Source organism: Rhinopithecus roxellana, chromosome 6 (genome assembly GCF_007565055.1).
Source record: "Rhinopithecus roxellana isolate Shanxi Qingling chromosome 6, ASM756505v1, whole genome shotgun sequence".
In the NCBI taxonomy this organism is placed as follows: domain Eukaryota; kingdom Metazoa; phylum Chordata; class Mammalia; order Primates; family Cercopithecidae; genus Rhinopithecus; species Rhinopithecus roxellana.
The window spans coordinates 76,484,241-76,503,402 of NC_044554.1; the positions used below are offsets into that span (position 1 = coordinate 76,484,241).

General features: G+C 38.5%; 1 protein-coding gene across 1 annotated transcript in view; it reads right to left on the reverse strand.

Moving 5' to 3' along the window:
• Positions 1–19,162, reverse strand: part of RAPGEF5 (Rap guanine nucleotide exchange factor 5) — a 246,904-nt gene that overhangs the window by 193,621 nt on the left and 34,121 nt on the right. Inside the window, exons 2-3 of the mRNA XM_030933057.1 lie at positions 7,705–7,755; positions 5,147–5,253 (exon numbers count right to left, since the gene is read on the reverse strand). Coding sequence (XP_030788917.1) covers positions 5,147–5,253; positions 7,705–7,755 — 158 coding nt within the window. The remainder of the gene's footprint in view (positions 1–5,146; positions 5,254–7,704; positions 7,756–19,162) is intronic.

The window sequence follows — 19,162 nt, forward strand, 5'->3', positions numbered from 1 at the left end:
TTACTCATCTTTCAGATTAAAGTTCAAATATCACTTCCTTAGGGAAACAAGAGTCAAATTGTCTTCTACTTTTTCATCAAATCACCTAACATTTAATAAGTATGTATCTTTACAAATGAACAATATCTGCTTCTCCCACTAGAGAAAAATTTTCAGGAGAGCAGGGACTTTATATAACTCACTATTAATTCCCAACAATTAGAACAGTCCACAATACACAGTAAGTTCTCAAAATATACTTGTTTGAAAAAAGAAGGAATAAATGTAGCAGCCTTTTATATAAAGATAATGCTTTTACCTTGGTAAGCTACATACCTCAAGTTGGTGGTGATAAACTTTGGTTCAACTATTTATAGATTTTTATCTAGTCCTTTTGAGAACAAAATAATTCCAAGGTTAGACAAAATTGGGACCATAGTCAGTAGTATAGAGTTTTTTTTGCTACTCTTCAAAGACTGAACCCTAAAGTTTACTCTAAGAACAATAAATTTGATTGTTAATCTTTTTAATATAATCCATGTAACTAGTTAAGCAGCCCAGGTCACATAACCATAAACCCAGACGTGTTGGATTCTACTAACTACGCATGAGAAATTACCTTTGTAATCTGTCTTAAAACACACAACTATACTCAAAAAAATGTCATAACCTGGGTATTACAGGCAGTATCATCATGCCTACTTTTCAAATACAGATGAGCCTCAGGGGAAAAACAAAAAGAAAAACTTCTGAAATGTTTTGTCATTTGCAGAAATTTTATCAAATTTCACTCTCCCTTATGAGAAAAGATCACGAAAAATTTTTTTTTTGCGTCAGAGTCACGCTCTGTCACCCAGGGTGGAGTGCTGTGGCGCAATCTCAACTTATTGCAAACTCTGCCTCCTAGACTTGAGAGATCCTCCCACCTAAGCCTCCTGAGTAGCTGGGAGTACAGGTGCTCACCACTGGCTAATTTTGTTCTTTGTAGAGACTGAGTTTCAGCATGTTGCCCAGACTGGTCTCCAACTCCTGAGCTCAAGTGATCCACCTGCCTCGGCTACCCAAACTGCTGAGATTATAGGTATGAGCCAAGCGCCTGGCCAAAATGTTTTTTTTTTTTTAAATAATGTATCATATAATGACTATCTTTATATGCAGTACTGGAGGACCAAGAGATGCCAACATTTATTTGTATTTCTAAAGAAGAAAAATACTGCCTATTTTGTTCTCTTATGATTGGCAAAGTTACAAATACCCTAGAATTACACCATAACCAACAATATGAACTGCCATGGATGCTACATTTTCTGGGGTGAAGAACAATAAAGTAGCAAACTTTTCTGCTGAGATATTTGATCAAAAATCCTAGCTTTTCATCAAAAGCTAGAATATATTTGGTAAAGTGTCACTATTTGAAAGATACTCTAAGGCAATTAAGCCAATTCTAGACATGTTCAGTTGCAGGTTAGCATAAGACAGCATAAAGATTAACAGTCACATATATGGATGTTTTTTAGAGAAAATGAGAAAACAGATGGCAACAAAACAGGCAATTAGACCAAACAGTCAAGATTAACTTCTAATTCTACAGGATACCTTTCATGTTAAAGGTTCAAAGTGTTAATTAACTAATTAATTCCTCAACACCTCTGCCAATTAGCCAGCATCTCAGGGCTTTGAAAGCACTTTTATCTCATGGATTAAATACTGTATCATCTTAATTCATATTCTCAAAACAATGCAGCTCCTTAGCCTGCTCTGAGTGTCTGACATCACCTGGACTATGAAAGCACACAATAAAACATTTACTAAACAAACTAAACTGTCAAACTGCAAAAGGGGCTAGATGGATACAGCTGCTTGTTTGTTCCCAGGTGATAAGGAAGAAGCTTCTTAGAACAGGGCTTCTAAAAACTCTGCTTAGGAGTCACCTGGGTGATGTTCTTAAAGTATAGATTCTGACGCGCTAAGACTGGGTGGGACCTCAGATTCCGCATTCCTTTTTTTTTTTTTTTTTTTTTTTTTTTTTGAGACTGAGTTTCACGCATATTGCCCAGACTGGAATGCAATAGTGCGATCTTGGCTCACTGCAAACTCTGCCTCCCAGGTTCAAGTGATTCTCCTGCCTCAGCCCCCCAAGTAGGGCTAGGATTACAGGCATCTGCCACCACGCCCAGCTAATTTTTATATTTTTAGTAGAGCTAGGGTTTCATCCTGTTGGCCAGGTTGGTCTCGAACTCCTGACCTCAGGTGATCCACCCGCCTTCGCCTCCCAAAGTGCTGGGATTATAGGCATGAGCCACCATGCCCGGCCAGATTCCACATTCCTAACACGCTCTCAGGTGATACTGGTGACCTCAAAGCCCCAATCCTCCAGATCTCCCTTCTCAATGGGAAGGGCTCACTCTGTTTTGGGGAGGCAGGGCTCTGACTCAATATGGTAGAACACAACACTGTCAGGACAATATTAATTAAAAACTGAGCCCCACTCTCAGAGCAAGCTACTGTTTCTGTTGCACGTGATCCTTTTCTATTCCCCCCACTGGCTTTATCAAGTTATGTTTTAAATCACTTATAAGGATCTACCTACCCCAGGGCAAACATTAGGAGTAAATTATACACTATCATTTACATCACCAAAGCATATAAAATGAGGTGGCATTATCTCTGCATTTAACGCCTTGTCCCCATGCCTGCTACAATCTGGTTAAAATACCTAAATCCACAGGACTTAGGGGAGAGCAGTGAGGAAGAAAACAGAGATGACTGGAACACAGCAATCTAAACACAGACAGTAGTTCCTACCCACAGTATATTTTCAGTCTTGCACTCAATCCAGAAACTGCTCCAAGTACATGCAGATCTAACTCCAGTTTCAATACTAGGTAGGAACATTGTGATATGGAGGTGATCAGCTCAAAGCCTATGTGACTGCTTAACAAAACATGAATTTACCCAATCTCCAGAGTGGAAAATTTGATTTATCTTAGCATCCTCCTGTCTCTAGTTAGACTTTTAGCAATTAATTCATAGTAATGCAGACACTAATCTTTAAAATAAATCAGGTGATGGTATTTAGTGATGTATTCGTGCAAAACAAATGATGTCTCAAAAACCAGTGTGATTCTTCCTACAGTACAAAGTGAACAGAAAGCATTTCAAAGTTTTGAAAGTGAGTTCTCATGCAGTATATGGGGAATATTTTACCTCAATTTACTACCAGACAAATGAAAATGATTCATCCCTAGGTAATCACATGAGCATTTCATGCTTAAACCCAGAATATTAATCAGTCCTTAGATTAGAAAATCATAGTGGTCCTGGCCGGATCACAGGAAAACACATGCTCTCCCCATTCTATTCCCGTTAAATCCTACATCTGTTCTAATTTGGATAGATGGCTTTTTTCCATGAACCTGATTAATGTTCATCTCCCAATCCTTTTTCAATCTCTATCCATGGAGATCCAATAAAGAGGAGAAAAATGAGAATAATGATCAATGTTACACATGGCCTCATGTAAATAAAATGAATCCTGTGAGCGTGCTCACGACTATACTCAAAGACTTACAAATATAAATTTAGTCTTTTAAAAAAGGAGAAGTCAGATGTTTCTAAAGGTGATGCCATCATCTATTTTTTAAAGTGAGTTTCTATGTGAAGTAGTCCAACCACCACAGCCCTTTTACTCCCTGTCCTGTCTACTTGGTCTGAGCTCTACCCTCATGGTTTTCAGACCTTGGCCTATGAATCCCTAATAGAAGGAAAACAGTAGATCTTGGAGCTTTTTAAAGAGCTCCACGACTCCATACACACAAAAGCATTATTTGTAAACAGAATAGGCATGTCTAGCCTATGGCATATTTTTCAAAACCTATGTAAATGCTAATGTGATTGATTAAATGTTCTTAAAGTATTAATTCAATGGGGTTTCTCATCACACTTCGGATTTGCTCAATTAATGGCTCAGAAGAATATAGACTCTGCCAAGTTTGTGATGTTAAAAAATGGTTGCAGGGAATGGTTACTGACTGAAAAGAGCCATGAAGGAACTTTCTGAGGCATGAAAATCCACTATATCTGGATAGTGGCTAAATGGATAATGATTACACAGGTGTGTAATAAATAAAAGTTCAAGCTGTATATTTAAGATTTGCATATTTTACTATACAAAAATTACGCCTCAGTACAAAGGGAGTCGGTGGTCTTACTCTGATAGTCTGGGGATTACTATCCCAAAATCCGAAGCCATGATAAAATATTTTCCATTTCCAGCAAACAGAAAAAACAGAAATATTATAATGAGTTTATCGTAAAGCTAAGTTTATTTAACATAAAGGAACATCCTTTATTCTGAGAACTTTCTACTTTTTGGGTGTCATGAATTCTGAGTACTCTTCCTACTTTTGATGGGTATTACATGCCATTTATTTGAAATAGAATGGTGATAACAAATGGTAGTGGTTTTTCTTTTTGTTTTCTGTCATAGTTTTGGTATCATTTGATGTGGTTTAATATCTTTATCTGGCAAAACAAAAAGCTAATAATTTGCTTTTGGTTTTTTTCTTTAAATTATTCCATAAAATGAAAACATACACATCAAGTTTTCTAAGTGACCATGCCCTTGGTCCAGCTGTACTTTAAAACTGGCCATTTACCTACCTGTTTATTCTCATACCTCTGTCAAGGTAGACACCTGCCATCCCTATACCAACCTGTCTCTCCCTGCTCCTTACGCACTCAAGGAGGAGGCCCACTCTCACCTGGAGAGTTAGAGCAGGTCTCTGCCCAAGGCATCCTTTCAGGGCCTCAATAAGGTCCCTAAAGAGGGGATCTATATTTATTAAAGTCCCTAATGTAGCACCACCCCCTCACCCGCTGCAAAATATCACGTCTCAGAGGAAGCAGAGCACAGACTGTCTCAGGAGCCCATCCACACTTGGGGCTGGAAATTCCATACCTTAACTTCAGAACGGGAGTCAAACTGTAAACAAATGCATGACTAAGTTTAATGAAAAGTCACCACCAGTTTCCTCAATAGAACAAACAAACCCTCCTACTACTGATATTGTCCACCTCTCTTTGATCAAGGTTACAATTTTTAATACAGGGTGGGTTTTTTTTCCTCAAAGAGAATTTCTGACAAGGTGTTAGAAAACTGTGTTACCTGTAAAACCCCTTGAGGTTCACTCTGTCCTTTATCAGGTCAGCTGCTTGAACGATAATAACATTCCTCAGTGCTCTCCCTGCACAAGAAGAATTCTCTCCATAAATCTAAATGGAAAACACAAAGTCACTGTAAATATAGAATCATGTGACAATTTGTGAGCTACCAATAGCATACTCTCTCTCTCTCTCTCTATATATATATATGATGATAACCAAGTCCATAAGGTTGAGACATATTTTAGCCAATACAGCTATAAACCTATAACTATCTTACTTTATTTTAGCTACCAGCCCACTTACACTACTAAGCTATCACTATTCTCCAAATGCTAACCTGCTTTATTTAACTATAGCTATAAATAATTTTCTTTTATACAAAGTTTTCAGTGTAAATAATCCACTGTTTTTTAAATACAATATTTATATCGATACAGCAAATGAAGAATTTATATTATGTATTGAATCTGCATATTGATAATGCAAACACACACAGGTCTTGGAAGATGGAAAAACAATTTTCTTCCCTGTCTAGCGAACATCTCAAACCATGACACAATTTGACAGCAGGCTGCTTTACTCTTAAGCTTCATTCAACTGCAGAGTTCATAGCCAATTCCAAGCATCTGGTTTCATCTACTTCACAATTCCATCTATCAGATAAAAATTTCATTTAACTTATTTTTTTAATCTTCGAATTCTCCCATATGAGTCTCTGGTTCTTAGAGGATGGAGAAGGGTAGTTCTTAGATCTAGAGGGGGCTAGGTCCTACTTTATAATACTACCTCCTACTCTATAACTAGCACCTTCCTCCAAAGCACAATGCTGTTTCACAAGCAAAGGGGGCTAAGTGAAAATAAGCTGCCTTCATAAGGTTTATGAAAATTTATATTGGGGGTACATGCCTACATAGTTTCACTTTTTTCTTGGTAAACTTTTTATGTACCTACTATATATATATATACACACACACACACATACATATATACATATACACAATATACATGTGTATATATACATAGACATATACATACATATATATATATATATATATATATTTTTTTTTTTTTTTTTTTTTTTTTTGAGACAGGGTCTTGCTCTGTCACCCAAGCTGGAGTTCAGTGGCAAGATCATGGCTCACCGCAGCCTAGACTTCCCAAACTCAATCAATCCTCCCACCTCCCACCTCAGCCTCCTGAGTAGCTGGAACTACAAGCACACACCATCAAGCCCAGCATATATATATATATATATATTTTTTTTTTTTTTTTTTTTTTTTTTTTTGTAGAGACAGGTCTCCCTATGCTGCTCAGGCTGGTCTTGAACTCCTGGGCTCACACAATCTGCCCACCTCGACCTCCCAAAGAGCTGGAATTACAGGTGTGAGCAACTGCACCTGGCCGAAATATCTGACATCTCTCAAGGCAAACAAATTGATAATATAATGATTATGATTTGACTGGGAACATCCACCTCATCCTTATACTTCCTTAATTTTCCTGGTATCATCTCCTAAACACAAACTGATAAGGAAGTGGGAAGGGAAGGAAATTTTTTTTAACATGTTAAAACTATTTTTAAAAAAAGCTTGAACAAGCCAGATGACAGAAAATATTACCGAGGAAGTGGTGTGAGTCAGCTGACGCTTGACTGGTCCTGACAGCATACAATATTCATTCACTCAGTCATTCAAAAAGTACATAATGAGCAACTGTCAGGTGTCAGATCTGTTCCTGATGGTAGGGATACAGTGGTGGAGAAGGTAGAGAAGATCCCAGCCCTCACAAAGCTCACAGTCTCCTGTTAGCCTAAAAAATGCAACTTTTTTTTTTTTTTGAGATGGAGTCTTGCTTTGTCGCCCAGGCTGGAGTGCAGTGGCACAATCTCTGCTCACTGCAAGTTGTGTCTCCTGGGTTCACATCATTCTCCTACCTCAGCCTCCCAAGTAGCTGGGACTACAGGCGCCCGCCACCACACCTGGCTAATTTTTTGTATTTTTAGTAGAGATAGGGTTTCACTGTGTTAGCCAGGATGGTCAGTCTCAATCTCCTGACCTCGTGATCCATGCATCTTGGCCTCCCAAAGTGCTGGGATTACAGGCGTGAGCCACCGCGCCTGGCCAAAAAATGCAACTCTTTGTTCATTGATTCTTTACTGCAACACAATGATAAATACTGAGGAAGTAAATCTCCTTTTATACAAAACTCAGTGTAAAATATACGCTATTTGTAAAATACAGTGTTTTTAACAATAGATATATTTATATCATATTTATGTACGTGCTCTGCCACATCAATTCATTCATGTAAAGAACTTGGAAGATGGGAAAATAATTTTTTTCCCTAGTTCCTGAACATCTTGAATCATGACAATGATCAGAGCATCTCAAACACTTTTGCTGTGTCATCCCAGGTGGAGAAGATAACGTGATCACTGCAGCATCCCTGCAAAACTCTATGTGGTCAGGAGCAAAGGGAACAACTGTAACTTGAGAAGTGTACATCAGAATTTCTTAATCACTATTTCAGAAAATGCAGTAAAAGAGAAAAGAATCATACCTGGGAAGGTGTATGTTCAAGGTACGGATTAGATATTCTTCTTGATAGAGTCTATTTTAAATAAAGAAAAAAAATAGTTAGAACCAAATAAACTTTTGTACCAAAAAAGGAAAACATAAGCAACAGTGGCAGGGGGAGGACCCTGCTAAACAACAACAAAAAAAAGAGCTTGAATCTCAAATCATGGTCCCTATGGGCTTAGTATCCTTATTTTCACTCAATGTAAATATCTGGTCAACATTCATAACAACAGGACAGGATATTCCACTTGAATGGCTCTCAACAGAAGTACAATAGAAAGAGTGGGATTTTCTTGGACCGGTCACTTTATTCTTGATGTGTTTTGGATTCCATTTCTCCTTTCCTTTTCCTCACCCTAACTCAGGCCCTCATCACTATACCCTCAACTACCTGCTTCAGCTTCCCAGTGGATTTTCCTGCTCTCTAGTCACATCCCCTTCAGGCCATCCTTCACACCTCAACTAAGCAAATCTCCCTAAATCACCCCCTTGACTTACAGAGGGTCCCTTATTGCTTATCTGAGTTAATCCATGCCCCCTTGGCTCACCACAGTCTGCCTCCAACAGATTTCCAGTATTCTCTTTCCAACTCTCAACAAGGCTTCTTCAGTTTAGCAAGACCCACTTGTCAGAAGAACCTGCCACTCATAACCCTGCCTTTAGTCAAGTCAGTCTTCATGTTAAAAGCCTTCCATCTTCCTCAATGCTTCTCAGAATCTCACCAGACTTGAAGTCCAGTTTTGTGGAGTCGGCTCCTGCATGAAGTTCCTCCTACTGGGGTATGTTCCTCTTTAGAGCTCTGTTTTCGCTACTATTCAGGTGCAGCCCCTGGGTGCTCAGCATTGTTGGTTGTTTTTCTGTGTGCGCATTTTCCCCAAGGAATCCATAAGCTCCTTGAGGGAGGGCTGGCAGCTTATTCTGCTTTGCTTTCATGGCATCTAGCACACAACTGTGCATAAAGATGTTTAATTTTTCTATTCATTTATTTAGATATTTATATAACCGTATCAACTTAATAAGTAATTGCTGAATGATCTGAATTGCAGGAGCTAATTTTTCCTGCCTAATGATCCAGGAAACAGCACCATCACCCACATATGCTTAAGCACAATACAGAACTATTATCATTTCCTATTGCAGTATAAAAAAATGAACAGAGAAACTAACATTTATTGAACTTCCAACCTATGTTTAAAAGCTCTTTCCATCTCTATTCTAAGTCTTGCTATCTTTCGAGATCCTATAGTTTTCAGACTGCCGCCTCCATGTCTTAGAATACTTTGCTAAATGTACAAAACGTACCCCACCAGTCATCACTTTCCAGCATCTGAACCTTCTACTAAACTTTAGTCTAAGAAGAGAATTCCCATTCTGCCCCTTCCCTAGGCCACATGGCCCTCACACTATTCCTAATTAAACTAAAATAAAATGTATCAACTCTTTTTCCAGAAATGCCAAATGATACCCTGTTAAAGATTTGTAACTTCATTCAAAGAAAATACATTTTATAAAGTAGAGGGCCCATTTTTAATTCCCAGCCTTCTGGTCTTGTCTAAATGTACTCCCAATCAGCACTCCCTAGGCCTCATGTACCATGAGCCTATGTAATATAGTCCCTTATTGATATACTGAACAATTTAAAAGTTTTAAATGTACCAGATTATATGAAGATGAATCATCATAATTTTTTTTTTCTAAACAGGTAGACTTTTAAAATCACTATGGCAGACCAGAAATGACAGTCTTTATGACTCATCTAATTGCCTGAATCAGCTCAGAAAAGCAAATAGTTTATATAATCTAGTTAAAGAAAAAGCTTTTAAGCAGAAACAAGCTCTAAAAAAAAAAAAAAAAAAAAACAAAAAACAAAAAACAAAAAAACCTGGGCAGGAGCATTTTCACAAAACAAAACAAGCCACTTGCCTTCCTGGCCACTGCCAACCGGCATCTGGCTGTCTACACACTCGTGTTACACTCACACAATTCCACTTAACAGAAACCTCCCCCATGGATAGCTTGCTTCAAAAGGTAGGTAAGGTGAGTAAATAAAGCAATAGGGTTCTTCTATACTGAATAGATAGCAGCGTTAGATAAGCTACTGGCCCCAGGAACTCAACAAGCTCAACATAATAACTGTCTTTTACAGGACACAATTCCTAAGCTGGCTGTCAGGAACTGCCTTGAAACTCTCTCTTCACTGGTCCCAGGAGAGCTTTGTTTCATTAACACTCTAGGACAGCGGTTCTCAAACTTGTTAGCTGAGCATGGGGAGCCAGAGAGCTTTGTGGAACTCAGTCAAGTACTGACTCCCTAAACTTAAAACAACTATCATAACTGTACTTCCGCAGAGACCACTTTATGTTAGTTTTCAGTACTGACCCAAAATAGCAAAGGCCAAAGGTTTAAAAGAACATGGGGAATATTCCATCCATTACCTCATTTTTAGCAGGTACTGGGAAAGGACTGTTACTTAATTTTATCAGAGGAATACCATGGGCCATCTTACTGCTGCTGTAAATCACTTAAGAACTGCCCTCCCAGCATTTATCAGCAAGAGTACCGCAAAAGCACCCTTGAAAATGCACCCCCCTCTTTTCATTTTGACATTCTTTCCCTGATATACAATCATTCAGCTGTTTTCATCCCATCTTGGAATCCCTTGGTTTTATTTTTCCTCTCAGCATCCCAGGGCCTCATCTCATCACTCCTGTGGCAACTTACTTCCATTCATTTCATTTTTGAAGCACTTACTCAGCTGAGCACCAGGCACTGTGGGAACTTCCAGAAACACACACACGGACAAGATACCATCCCTAATTTAGAAAACCCATTTGCCAGAAGGCATAGGATCTAAAGAACCTATTAAGCCCATGAATTCTTTTCCTTGATCCTAATCTCCCTATCAATTTTCTCTGCAATCTTAGATGGCTGGTCACTCGATGCAGGGTATCCTCTCTTAAATGGCTCCCACCATAATCTCTCATAAATATAATGCCCAAAGTGATGATTCCTTTATCCTCTGTATTTTAAATTTCCTAGAATTACTTAAGTTGGATGCAATGATTCTTTCATGAAAGACATATATATCCCAGAGAGATGAAAATACTAATAACACAAATGAAAATATATTTTTAAGCCAAATGTATTCCTCCTTTCCATTTTAATGTACCATGGAAACTGGTTCCCTGATTACAGGCAAGCCTCATATTTTAAATGTAAACTAGGAAATTGCAATCCTTTAATATTCACAAATGGACTCCCAGAAAAAAATAATGGCATAACTCCAAAAATAATTGGTTAGCAACCATATATTACATTTTTTAAGTCAGGTATATATTAAAATTAAAGTGTAATAGTTCATGAAGCTGACTCTGAAGCAGGCAAGGAACTCACTCCAGAGTTGCTAAAAATATCTTGCTAAACACTGTAATAGACTTAAGGCATATTTTTCATTAGCCCTTAAAAGAGATAGGAACAGTTTTTATTCGTTTTTAAAGGAGATGCCTTAATAGTATCCTTAGACTCAGTTAAAGTACTTGGGCTACTAAGGGGTGAGAGAAATAAAGGAAAAAGATCAAATCGCTTCAGTCACTACAGAAGCACTACCTGCCCTTTTGCTAACATGAACCAACAAGAACTACCAAATTTATTGTTAATGCAAGAATAACACAACTGTCTGCCAACTTCAGCCACTGTCCCTCTTCCTATTCTGGGTGACCAGGCAGAATATGAAGATGAAACAATGGAATAAGTACACGTGAATTTCTAACAAACACAGGAAGATAAAAAGCCTCATAACTAGCAGGCACATATGTAAAGAGATTATAAAATAAAATACTGAAGGCTATGATCTATTAAGCTGCCCAGTGGATTTTTAACACAGGAAAAACTTGTGGGCCATTCTTCAGCCCCCAAATAAACTTACATCTCAACCAAAGCTTGGTCAAGGTTAAAAGGACAGAATCCCAGCCAGATTATAGGGTTGAGAATTATCCAGTCATCAAAGTTGGGGATAATGGCTCAGGTGTGGTGGCTCACATCACTCTCTGATAACATGCTACACGTTATTAATAGTAACTGAGTTTCTGCTGTATGCCAGAGATTACACCAAGTTTTGGGGGTTTTTTCTTTTTCTTTTCTTTTCTTTTTTTTTTTTTTTTTTGAGACAGGGTCTCACCCTGTCATCCAGGCTGAAGTGCAGTGGCACAAGCACAGCTCACTAGAGCCTCAACCTCCCAGGCTCAATTGATCCTCCCACCTCAGCCTCCCGAGTAGCTGGGACTACAAGCACGCACCACCACCACCTCCAGCTGGTTTTTGTATTTTTTTTTTTTTTTTTTTTTGTAGAGACAGGATTTCACCCTATTGCACAAGCTGGTCTCAAACTCCTGGGCTCAAGCAATCTGCCTGCCTCAGCCTCCCAAGGTACTGGGATTACAGGCATGAGCTACCACACCCAGCCTATACTAAATATTTTGCATTCATCACATTACTTAATACTTGAAAAACTATGAGGTAGGTACTATAATTAATCCTATTTCGCAGATGACAAAACTAGACTTAAACAGGTTAAGAAATCTGTCCAAGTTTGCAACCTAACTGCAGTTATTGTCCCATACATGTCTCTTAACATAGGATGTGATAATTTAAGAGTAATGTGACAAATAAATGCATTTAACTGCAGTAAGAAGTCACAAGTAGTATCTGCTAGACTCAGTGGTTCTCAACTCTGGATGTAAATAGAACCACCTGGGAAGCTGCAGAAAAACAAATAAAACAGGTATTAAAGATGCACCCCAAACATACTGAATTCGAATCTCTACGAGGAGAGCTGGGCAGTCTTTCCCCAAATTTCCCAGGTGGTTCTAAGGTGCAGCCAGGTGTCAGGGGAACTGTAAAAATAAGTGATTGGGAATGGCAAATTGAAACTCTCCTCATCCACTTCAGCTATGGGGCTTGGAGCACTGCTCAGACATCACCTCCTGCACACACCTTGCTAAATGAAGAAGAGGTACTGTCGTTTACCAATAGCACAGGGATCCATGACTGAACCTCCAAGTGGCTTGTGTAGAACAAAAAGCCACTGTTTCGGCAAATCCCGTCCTGCACCTGTTCATGTGGTATGTGTTTTCCATACAACCGATCCTAGACATAGCCTTAAGCTACAGTATCTTCATGTCTGCACAGTAGCATAGTACCTACATACCTTCAGAAAGAGTCTACCCTTTAAATGGCATCCATGGCATTAAACTTAATTTTGACTTCCCATTATTAAAGCACTCTATTCTAGTAGAAACATGTTTCCCTACTTAAAAGCTAAGTAGAAAATGAAAGTGGGTTCAAGGAGTACTTAGAAACATTTCACAAACCTTTCACTGCTATGGAGACAAATCAGCAAGAACCAACAGCTTCTGGGAAAATATACGCAACACATACAACAGAAACAAACCCCAAAGCTTCATCAATTTGATTTTATTTAATTCTTGGGAAAATTTCTTTTGGGCTGTGTTTACAAACAAAAGAATAGGTTCACCTACCAAGATGGGCCTCCCTGGTTAATGCAATCACAGAGAAACCTTTAAAATTTGAGAATTAAGTAACTAAAGATTTAGGAAACATGGTTTAATCAGCGAGCTTACTTATCTCCACTTGTCACTGAATTTCCTAGTTTTATTAACAAGAACTCATCCAGTCATACCTGGACTCCAAGATGGACCCTTCCTACAGTAACCAACGTGAAGAAGCTCCCACTGGCCAAATCTGGGATGATTTGAACAGCAAATAATAAAATTATTGAATTATAATTCATAAAATGAATAACCATGAGTCCATACTAATACAAGCAATTGAATAAATAAATAAATGAGGATCAGGAAGAAAGGACAGCCCTTCCTGATGCGATTATTTAAATTACTAAACGCAGTAAAAAGAAGAAAACAGAAAACCACCATTAGGCAAACACCATAGTAATAAATGTTGCAGGCAAAAATCATCCATAAATGCTAACATTAGTGGACAAAACTATGATGAGATATAGGATATTTGCATAATTATCAAAATATCTCCCACCAAAATACCTAGTAAGTACAGAGGAAAAAATAACTTTACAGTGGAGTTTAGCTCACACCACTTTAAACAAATGATAAAAATTATCGCCTATCATGAGACATGTTGAGATCATCTGCCTCCTGATATGATGAACAGAGAAAGGCACTTTTATGGTATTTTTGTCAAAATGCATACCTGAATATAATGATGAAATATCAGACAACCTCAAATTGAGGGACATTCTTCAAAGCAACTGACCTGTACTTTGCTAAAACTGTCAAGGTTAACAGGGACCAATAAAAACTAAGGAGCTATCCCAGATGGGAAGAGACCAAAGGAGCCAGACAATTAAAAGTATTATGTGATCCTGGACTAGAATAAGGACCTTAGCAGGACACATGGCAAATGTGAATGAGGTCTACATTTTAGTTAATCATGTGGATCAGTGCTGGTTCTGACGACTGTGCTGTGGTTATGTAGAAATGTTAACATTTAGAGAAGCTGAGTGATGCTTACAAGTGAACTCCCTTTGTACTAGTTTTGCAACTTTTAAGTCTAAAATTATTTCAAAATAAAAAGGTTCTTTAAAAAAGAATAATGACCTCCCTCCTCCCCACAAATGTGGTCTCAAAAATTATTCACATATTATCTCAAAATATAGCATTTATTTTTTTGCTGAAAGCTGCACCGCCCCTCCATAACTTCCTTGGGCTGCACAACAGAATGACCCTCATGGCTTTCCTGCCCACTCAGGTCTCTGGCATCTTCACACAAATTAATCTCCAGAAAACGCCTCCTTACATGTCACCTTATTTTTAATACAACAAATATATATTTGTAAGTTTACTCTCCCTGAGTGCTCACAGTGTTCCAAGTCTTTAACCTAGTGGTCCACACCTTCCTTACCTGTCTACGAAGTTCCTGCTGCACTTCTCTACAGACACTCTGCTTCAGCCAGGCAGGCTGTCCTCTTTTTATGAGACAAACCACATGCATTCTCCCTTCATGCCTGAGCCCCTGCCAAGATCTCTGCTCTGTGCACTTTTCTGCATTTCTACATTCTGCCCTACAGTCAATCCACACAAATGCTGCATGAAGTCCAACCAAGCCCTGAGCCTCCCATGATTAATCTCTTCCCCCAAACATTCTAGCACTTTCCATATCTGCCACTGAAATATAGTGCCTCCTAGCCCCATTTGCAGGTATATGCCATCTCTTTTCAACCAACCTAACCTACCAGAGGGAGTCATGCCTTCTACAGGTCTAGGACCATCAGTGTGGAGCAGGAGCTGACCTCTGACCAGCCAATAGTGATTTCTTTCCAACATCACACTGTCTGATAACCTGCCAAGTGGTAAAGCATGATATTACCACCTCAAAAGCTATGAAACGCATCACCACCACTGCCCCACTCCAATCGCCACCTATCCTTTCCCTCATTTCCATCCCTGACTTAAGTGGTCATGCGTAGAAAGTGCAGAGTGTGCACAGTGTGCATATAGAGCTAGCTGAGTATACAGAGAGGGAGTAGATATGACTCTATAAATTATATATATATAATTATATATATAAATGTACATATTTTTATATATTTATATATAATTTTATATAATTTATAGATAAGAGACAATTTATATTTATTACATATAATTTATAGAGTATCTATGTAATACATATAATTTATATATAATACATAAATTTATATATTATATGTAATTTTTTTCTTGATAATTATTTATTTATTTTTTTTTCTTTTTATACTTTAAGTTCTAGGGTACATGTGCATAACGTGCAGGTTTGTTACATATGTATACTTGTGCCATGTTGGTGTGCTGCACCCATCAACTCGTCAGCACCCATCAATTCGTCATTTATATCAGGTATAACTCCCAATGCAATCCCTCCCCCCTCCCCCCTCCCCATGATAGGCCCCGATGTGTGATGTTCCCCTTCCCGAGTCCAAGTGATCTCATTGTTCAGTTCCCACCTATGAGTGAGAACATGCGGTGTTTGGTTTTCTGTTCTTGTGATAGTTTGCTAAGAATGATGGTATCCAGCTGCATCCATGTCCCTACAAAGGACGCAAACTCATCCTTTTTTATGGCTGCATAATATTCCATGGTGTATATGTGCCACATTTTCTTAATCCAGTCTGTCACAGATGGACATTTGGGTTGATTCCAAGTCTTTGCTATTGTGAATAGTGCCGCAATAAACATACGTGTGCATGTGTCTTTATAGCAGCATGATTTATAATCCTTTGGGTATATACCCAGTAGTGGGATGGCTGGGTCATATGGTACATCTAGTTCCAGATCCTTGAGGAATCGCCATACTGTTTTCCATAATGGTTGAACTAGTTTACAATCCCACCAACAGTGTAAAAGTGTTCCTATTTCTCCACATCCTCTCCAGCACCTGTTGTTTCCTGACTTTTTAATGATTGCCATTCTAACTGGTGTGAGATGGTATCTCATTGTGGTTTTGATTTGTATTTCTCTGATGGCCAGTGATGATGAGCATTTTTTCATGTGTCTGTTGGCTGTATGAATGTCTTCTTTTGAGAAATGTCTGTTCATATCCTTTGCCCACTTTTTGATGGGGTTGTTTTTTTCTTGTGTATTTGTTTGAGTTCTTTGTAGATTCTGGATATTAGCCCTTTGTCAGATGAGTAGGTTGCAAAAATTTTCTCCCATTCTGTAGGTTGCCTGTTCACTCTGATGGTAGTTTCTTTTGCTGTGCAGAAGCTCTTTAGTTTAATCATATCACATTTGTCAATTTTGGCTTTTGCTGCCATTGCTTTTGGTGTTTTAGACATGAAGTCCTTGCCCATGCCTATGTCCTGAATGGTACTACCTAGGTTTTCTTCTAGGGTTTTTATGGTATTAGGTCTAACATTTAAGTTTCTAATCCATCTTGAATTAATTTTCGTATAAGGAGTAAGGGAAGGATCCAGTTTCAGTTTCTACTTATGGCTAGCCAATTTTCCCAGCACCATTTATTAAATAGGGAGTCCTTTCCCCATTTCTTGTTTCTCTCAGGTTTGTCAAAGATCAGATGGCTGTAGATGTGTGGTATTATTTCTGAGGACTCTGTTCTGTTCCATTGGTCTATATCTCTGTTTTGGTACCAGTACCATGCTGTTTTGGTTACTGTAGCCTTGTAGTATAGTTTGAAGTCAGGTAGCGTGATGCCTCCAGCTTTGTTCTTTTGACTTAGGATTGTCTTCGCAATGCGGGCTCTTTTTTGTTTCCATATGAACTTTAAAGCCGTTTTTTCCAGTTCTGTGAAGAAACTCATTGGTAGCTTGATGGGGATGGCATTGAATCTATAAATAACCTTGGGCAGTATGGCCATTTTCACGATATTGATTCTTCCTATCCATGAGCATGGTATGTTCTTCCATTTGTTTGTGTCCTCTTTGATTTCACTGAGCAGTGGTTTGTAGTTCTCCTTGAAGAGGTCCTTTACATCCCTTGTAAGTTGGATTCCTAGGTATTTGATTCCCTTTGAAGCAATTGTGAATGGAAGTTCATTCATGATTTGGCTCTCTGTTTGTCTGTTACTGGTGTATAAGAATGCTTGTGATTTCTGCACATTAATTTTGTATCCTGAGACTTTGCTGAAGTTGCTTATCAGCTTAAGGAGATTTTGGGCTGAGACAATGGGGTTTTCTAAATATACAATCATGTCATCTGCAAACAGGGACAATTTGACTTCTTCTTTTCCTAACTGGATACCCTTGATTTCTTTCTCTTGCCTGATTGCCCTAGCCAGAACTTCCAACACTATGTTGAATAGAAGTGGTGAGAGAGGGCATCCCTGTCTTGTGCCAGTTTTCAAAGGGAATTTTTCCTGTTTTTGCCCACTCAGTATGATATTGGCTGTGGGTTTGTCATAAATAGCTCTTATTATTTTGAGGTACGTTCCATCAATACCGAATTTATTGAGCGTTTTTAGCATGAAGGGCTGTTGAATTTTGTCAAAAGCCTTTTCTGCATCTATTGAGATAATCATGTGGTTCTTGTCTTTGGTTCTGTTTATATGCTGGATTACATTTATTGATTTGCGAATGTTGAACCAGCCTTGCATCCCAGGGATGAAGCCCACTTGATCATGGTGGATAAGCTTTTTGATGTGCTGCTGAATCCGGTTTGCCAGTATTTTATTGAGGATTTTTGCATCGATGTTCATCAGGGATATTGGTCTAAAATTTTCTTTTGTTGTGTCTCTGCCAGGCTTTGGTATTAGGATGATGTTGTCCTCATAAAATGAGTTAGGGAGGATTCCCTCTTTTTCTATTGATTGGAATAGTTTCAGAAGGAATGCTACCAGCTCCTCTTTGTACCTCTGGTAGAATTCAGCTGTGAATCCATCTGGTCCTGGACTTTTTTTGGTTGGTAGGCTCTTAATTATTGCCTCAATTTCAGAGCCTGCTATTGGTCTATTCAGGGATTCAACTTCTTCCTGGTTTAGTCTTGGAAGAGTGTAAGTGTCCAGGAAGTTATCCATTTCTTCTAGATTTTCTAGTTGATTTGCGTAGAGGTGTTTATAGTATTCTCTGATGGTAGTTTGTATTTCTGTGGGGTCGGTGGTGATATCCCCTTTATCATTTTTTATTGCGTCTATTTGATTCTTCTCTCTTTTCTTCTTTATTAGTCTTGCTAGCGGTCTGTCAATTTTGTTGATCTTTTCAAAAAACCAACTCCTGGATTCATTGATTTTTTGGAGGGTTTTTTGTGTCTCTATCTCCTTCAGTTCTGCTCTGATCTTAGTTATTTCTTGCCTTCTGCTAGCTTTTGAATGTGTTTGCTCTTGCCTCTCTAGTTCTTTTAATTGTGATGTTAGAGTGTCAATTTTTTATCTTTCCAGCTTTCTCTTGTGGGCATTTAGTGCTATAAATTTCCCTCTACACACTACTTTAAATGTGTCCCCGAGATTCTGGTATGTTGTATCTTTGTTCTCATTGGTTTCAAAGAACATCTTTATTTCTGCCTTCATTTCGTTATGTACCCAGTAGTCATTCAGGAGCAGGTTGTTCAGTTTCCATGTAGTTGAGCGGTTTTGATTGAGTTTCTTAGTCCTGAGTTCTAGTTTGATTGCACAGTGGTCTGAGAGACAGTTTGTTATAATTTCTGTTCTTTTACATTTTCTCAGGAGTGCTTTACTTCCAATTATGTGGTCAATTTTGGAATAAGTGCGATGTGGTGCTGAGAAGAATGTATATTCTGTTGATTTGGGGTGGAGAGTTCTATAGATGTCTATTAGGTCCGCTTGGTGCAGAGATGAGTTCAATTCCTGGATATCCTTGTTAACTTTCTGTCTCGTTGATCTGTCTAATGTTGACAGTGGAGTGTGGAAGTCTCCCATTATTATTGTATGGGAGTCTA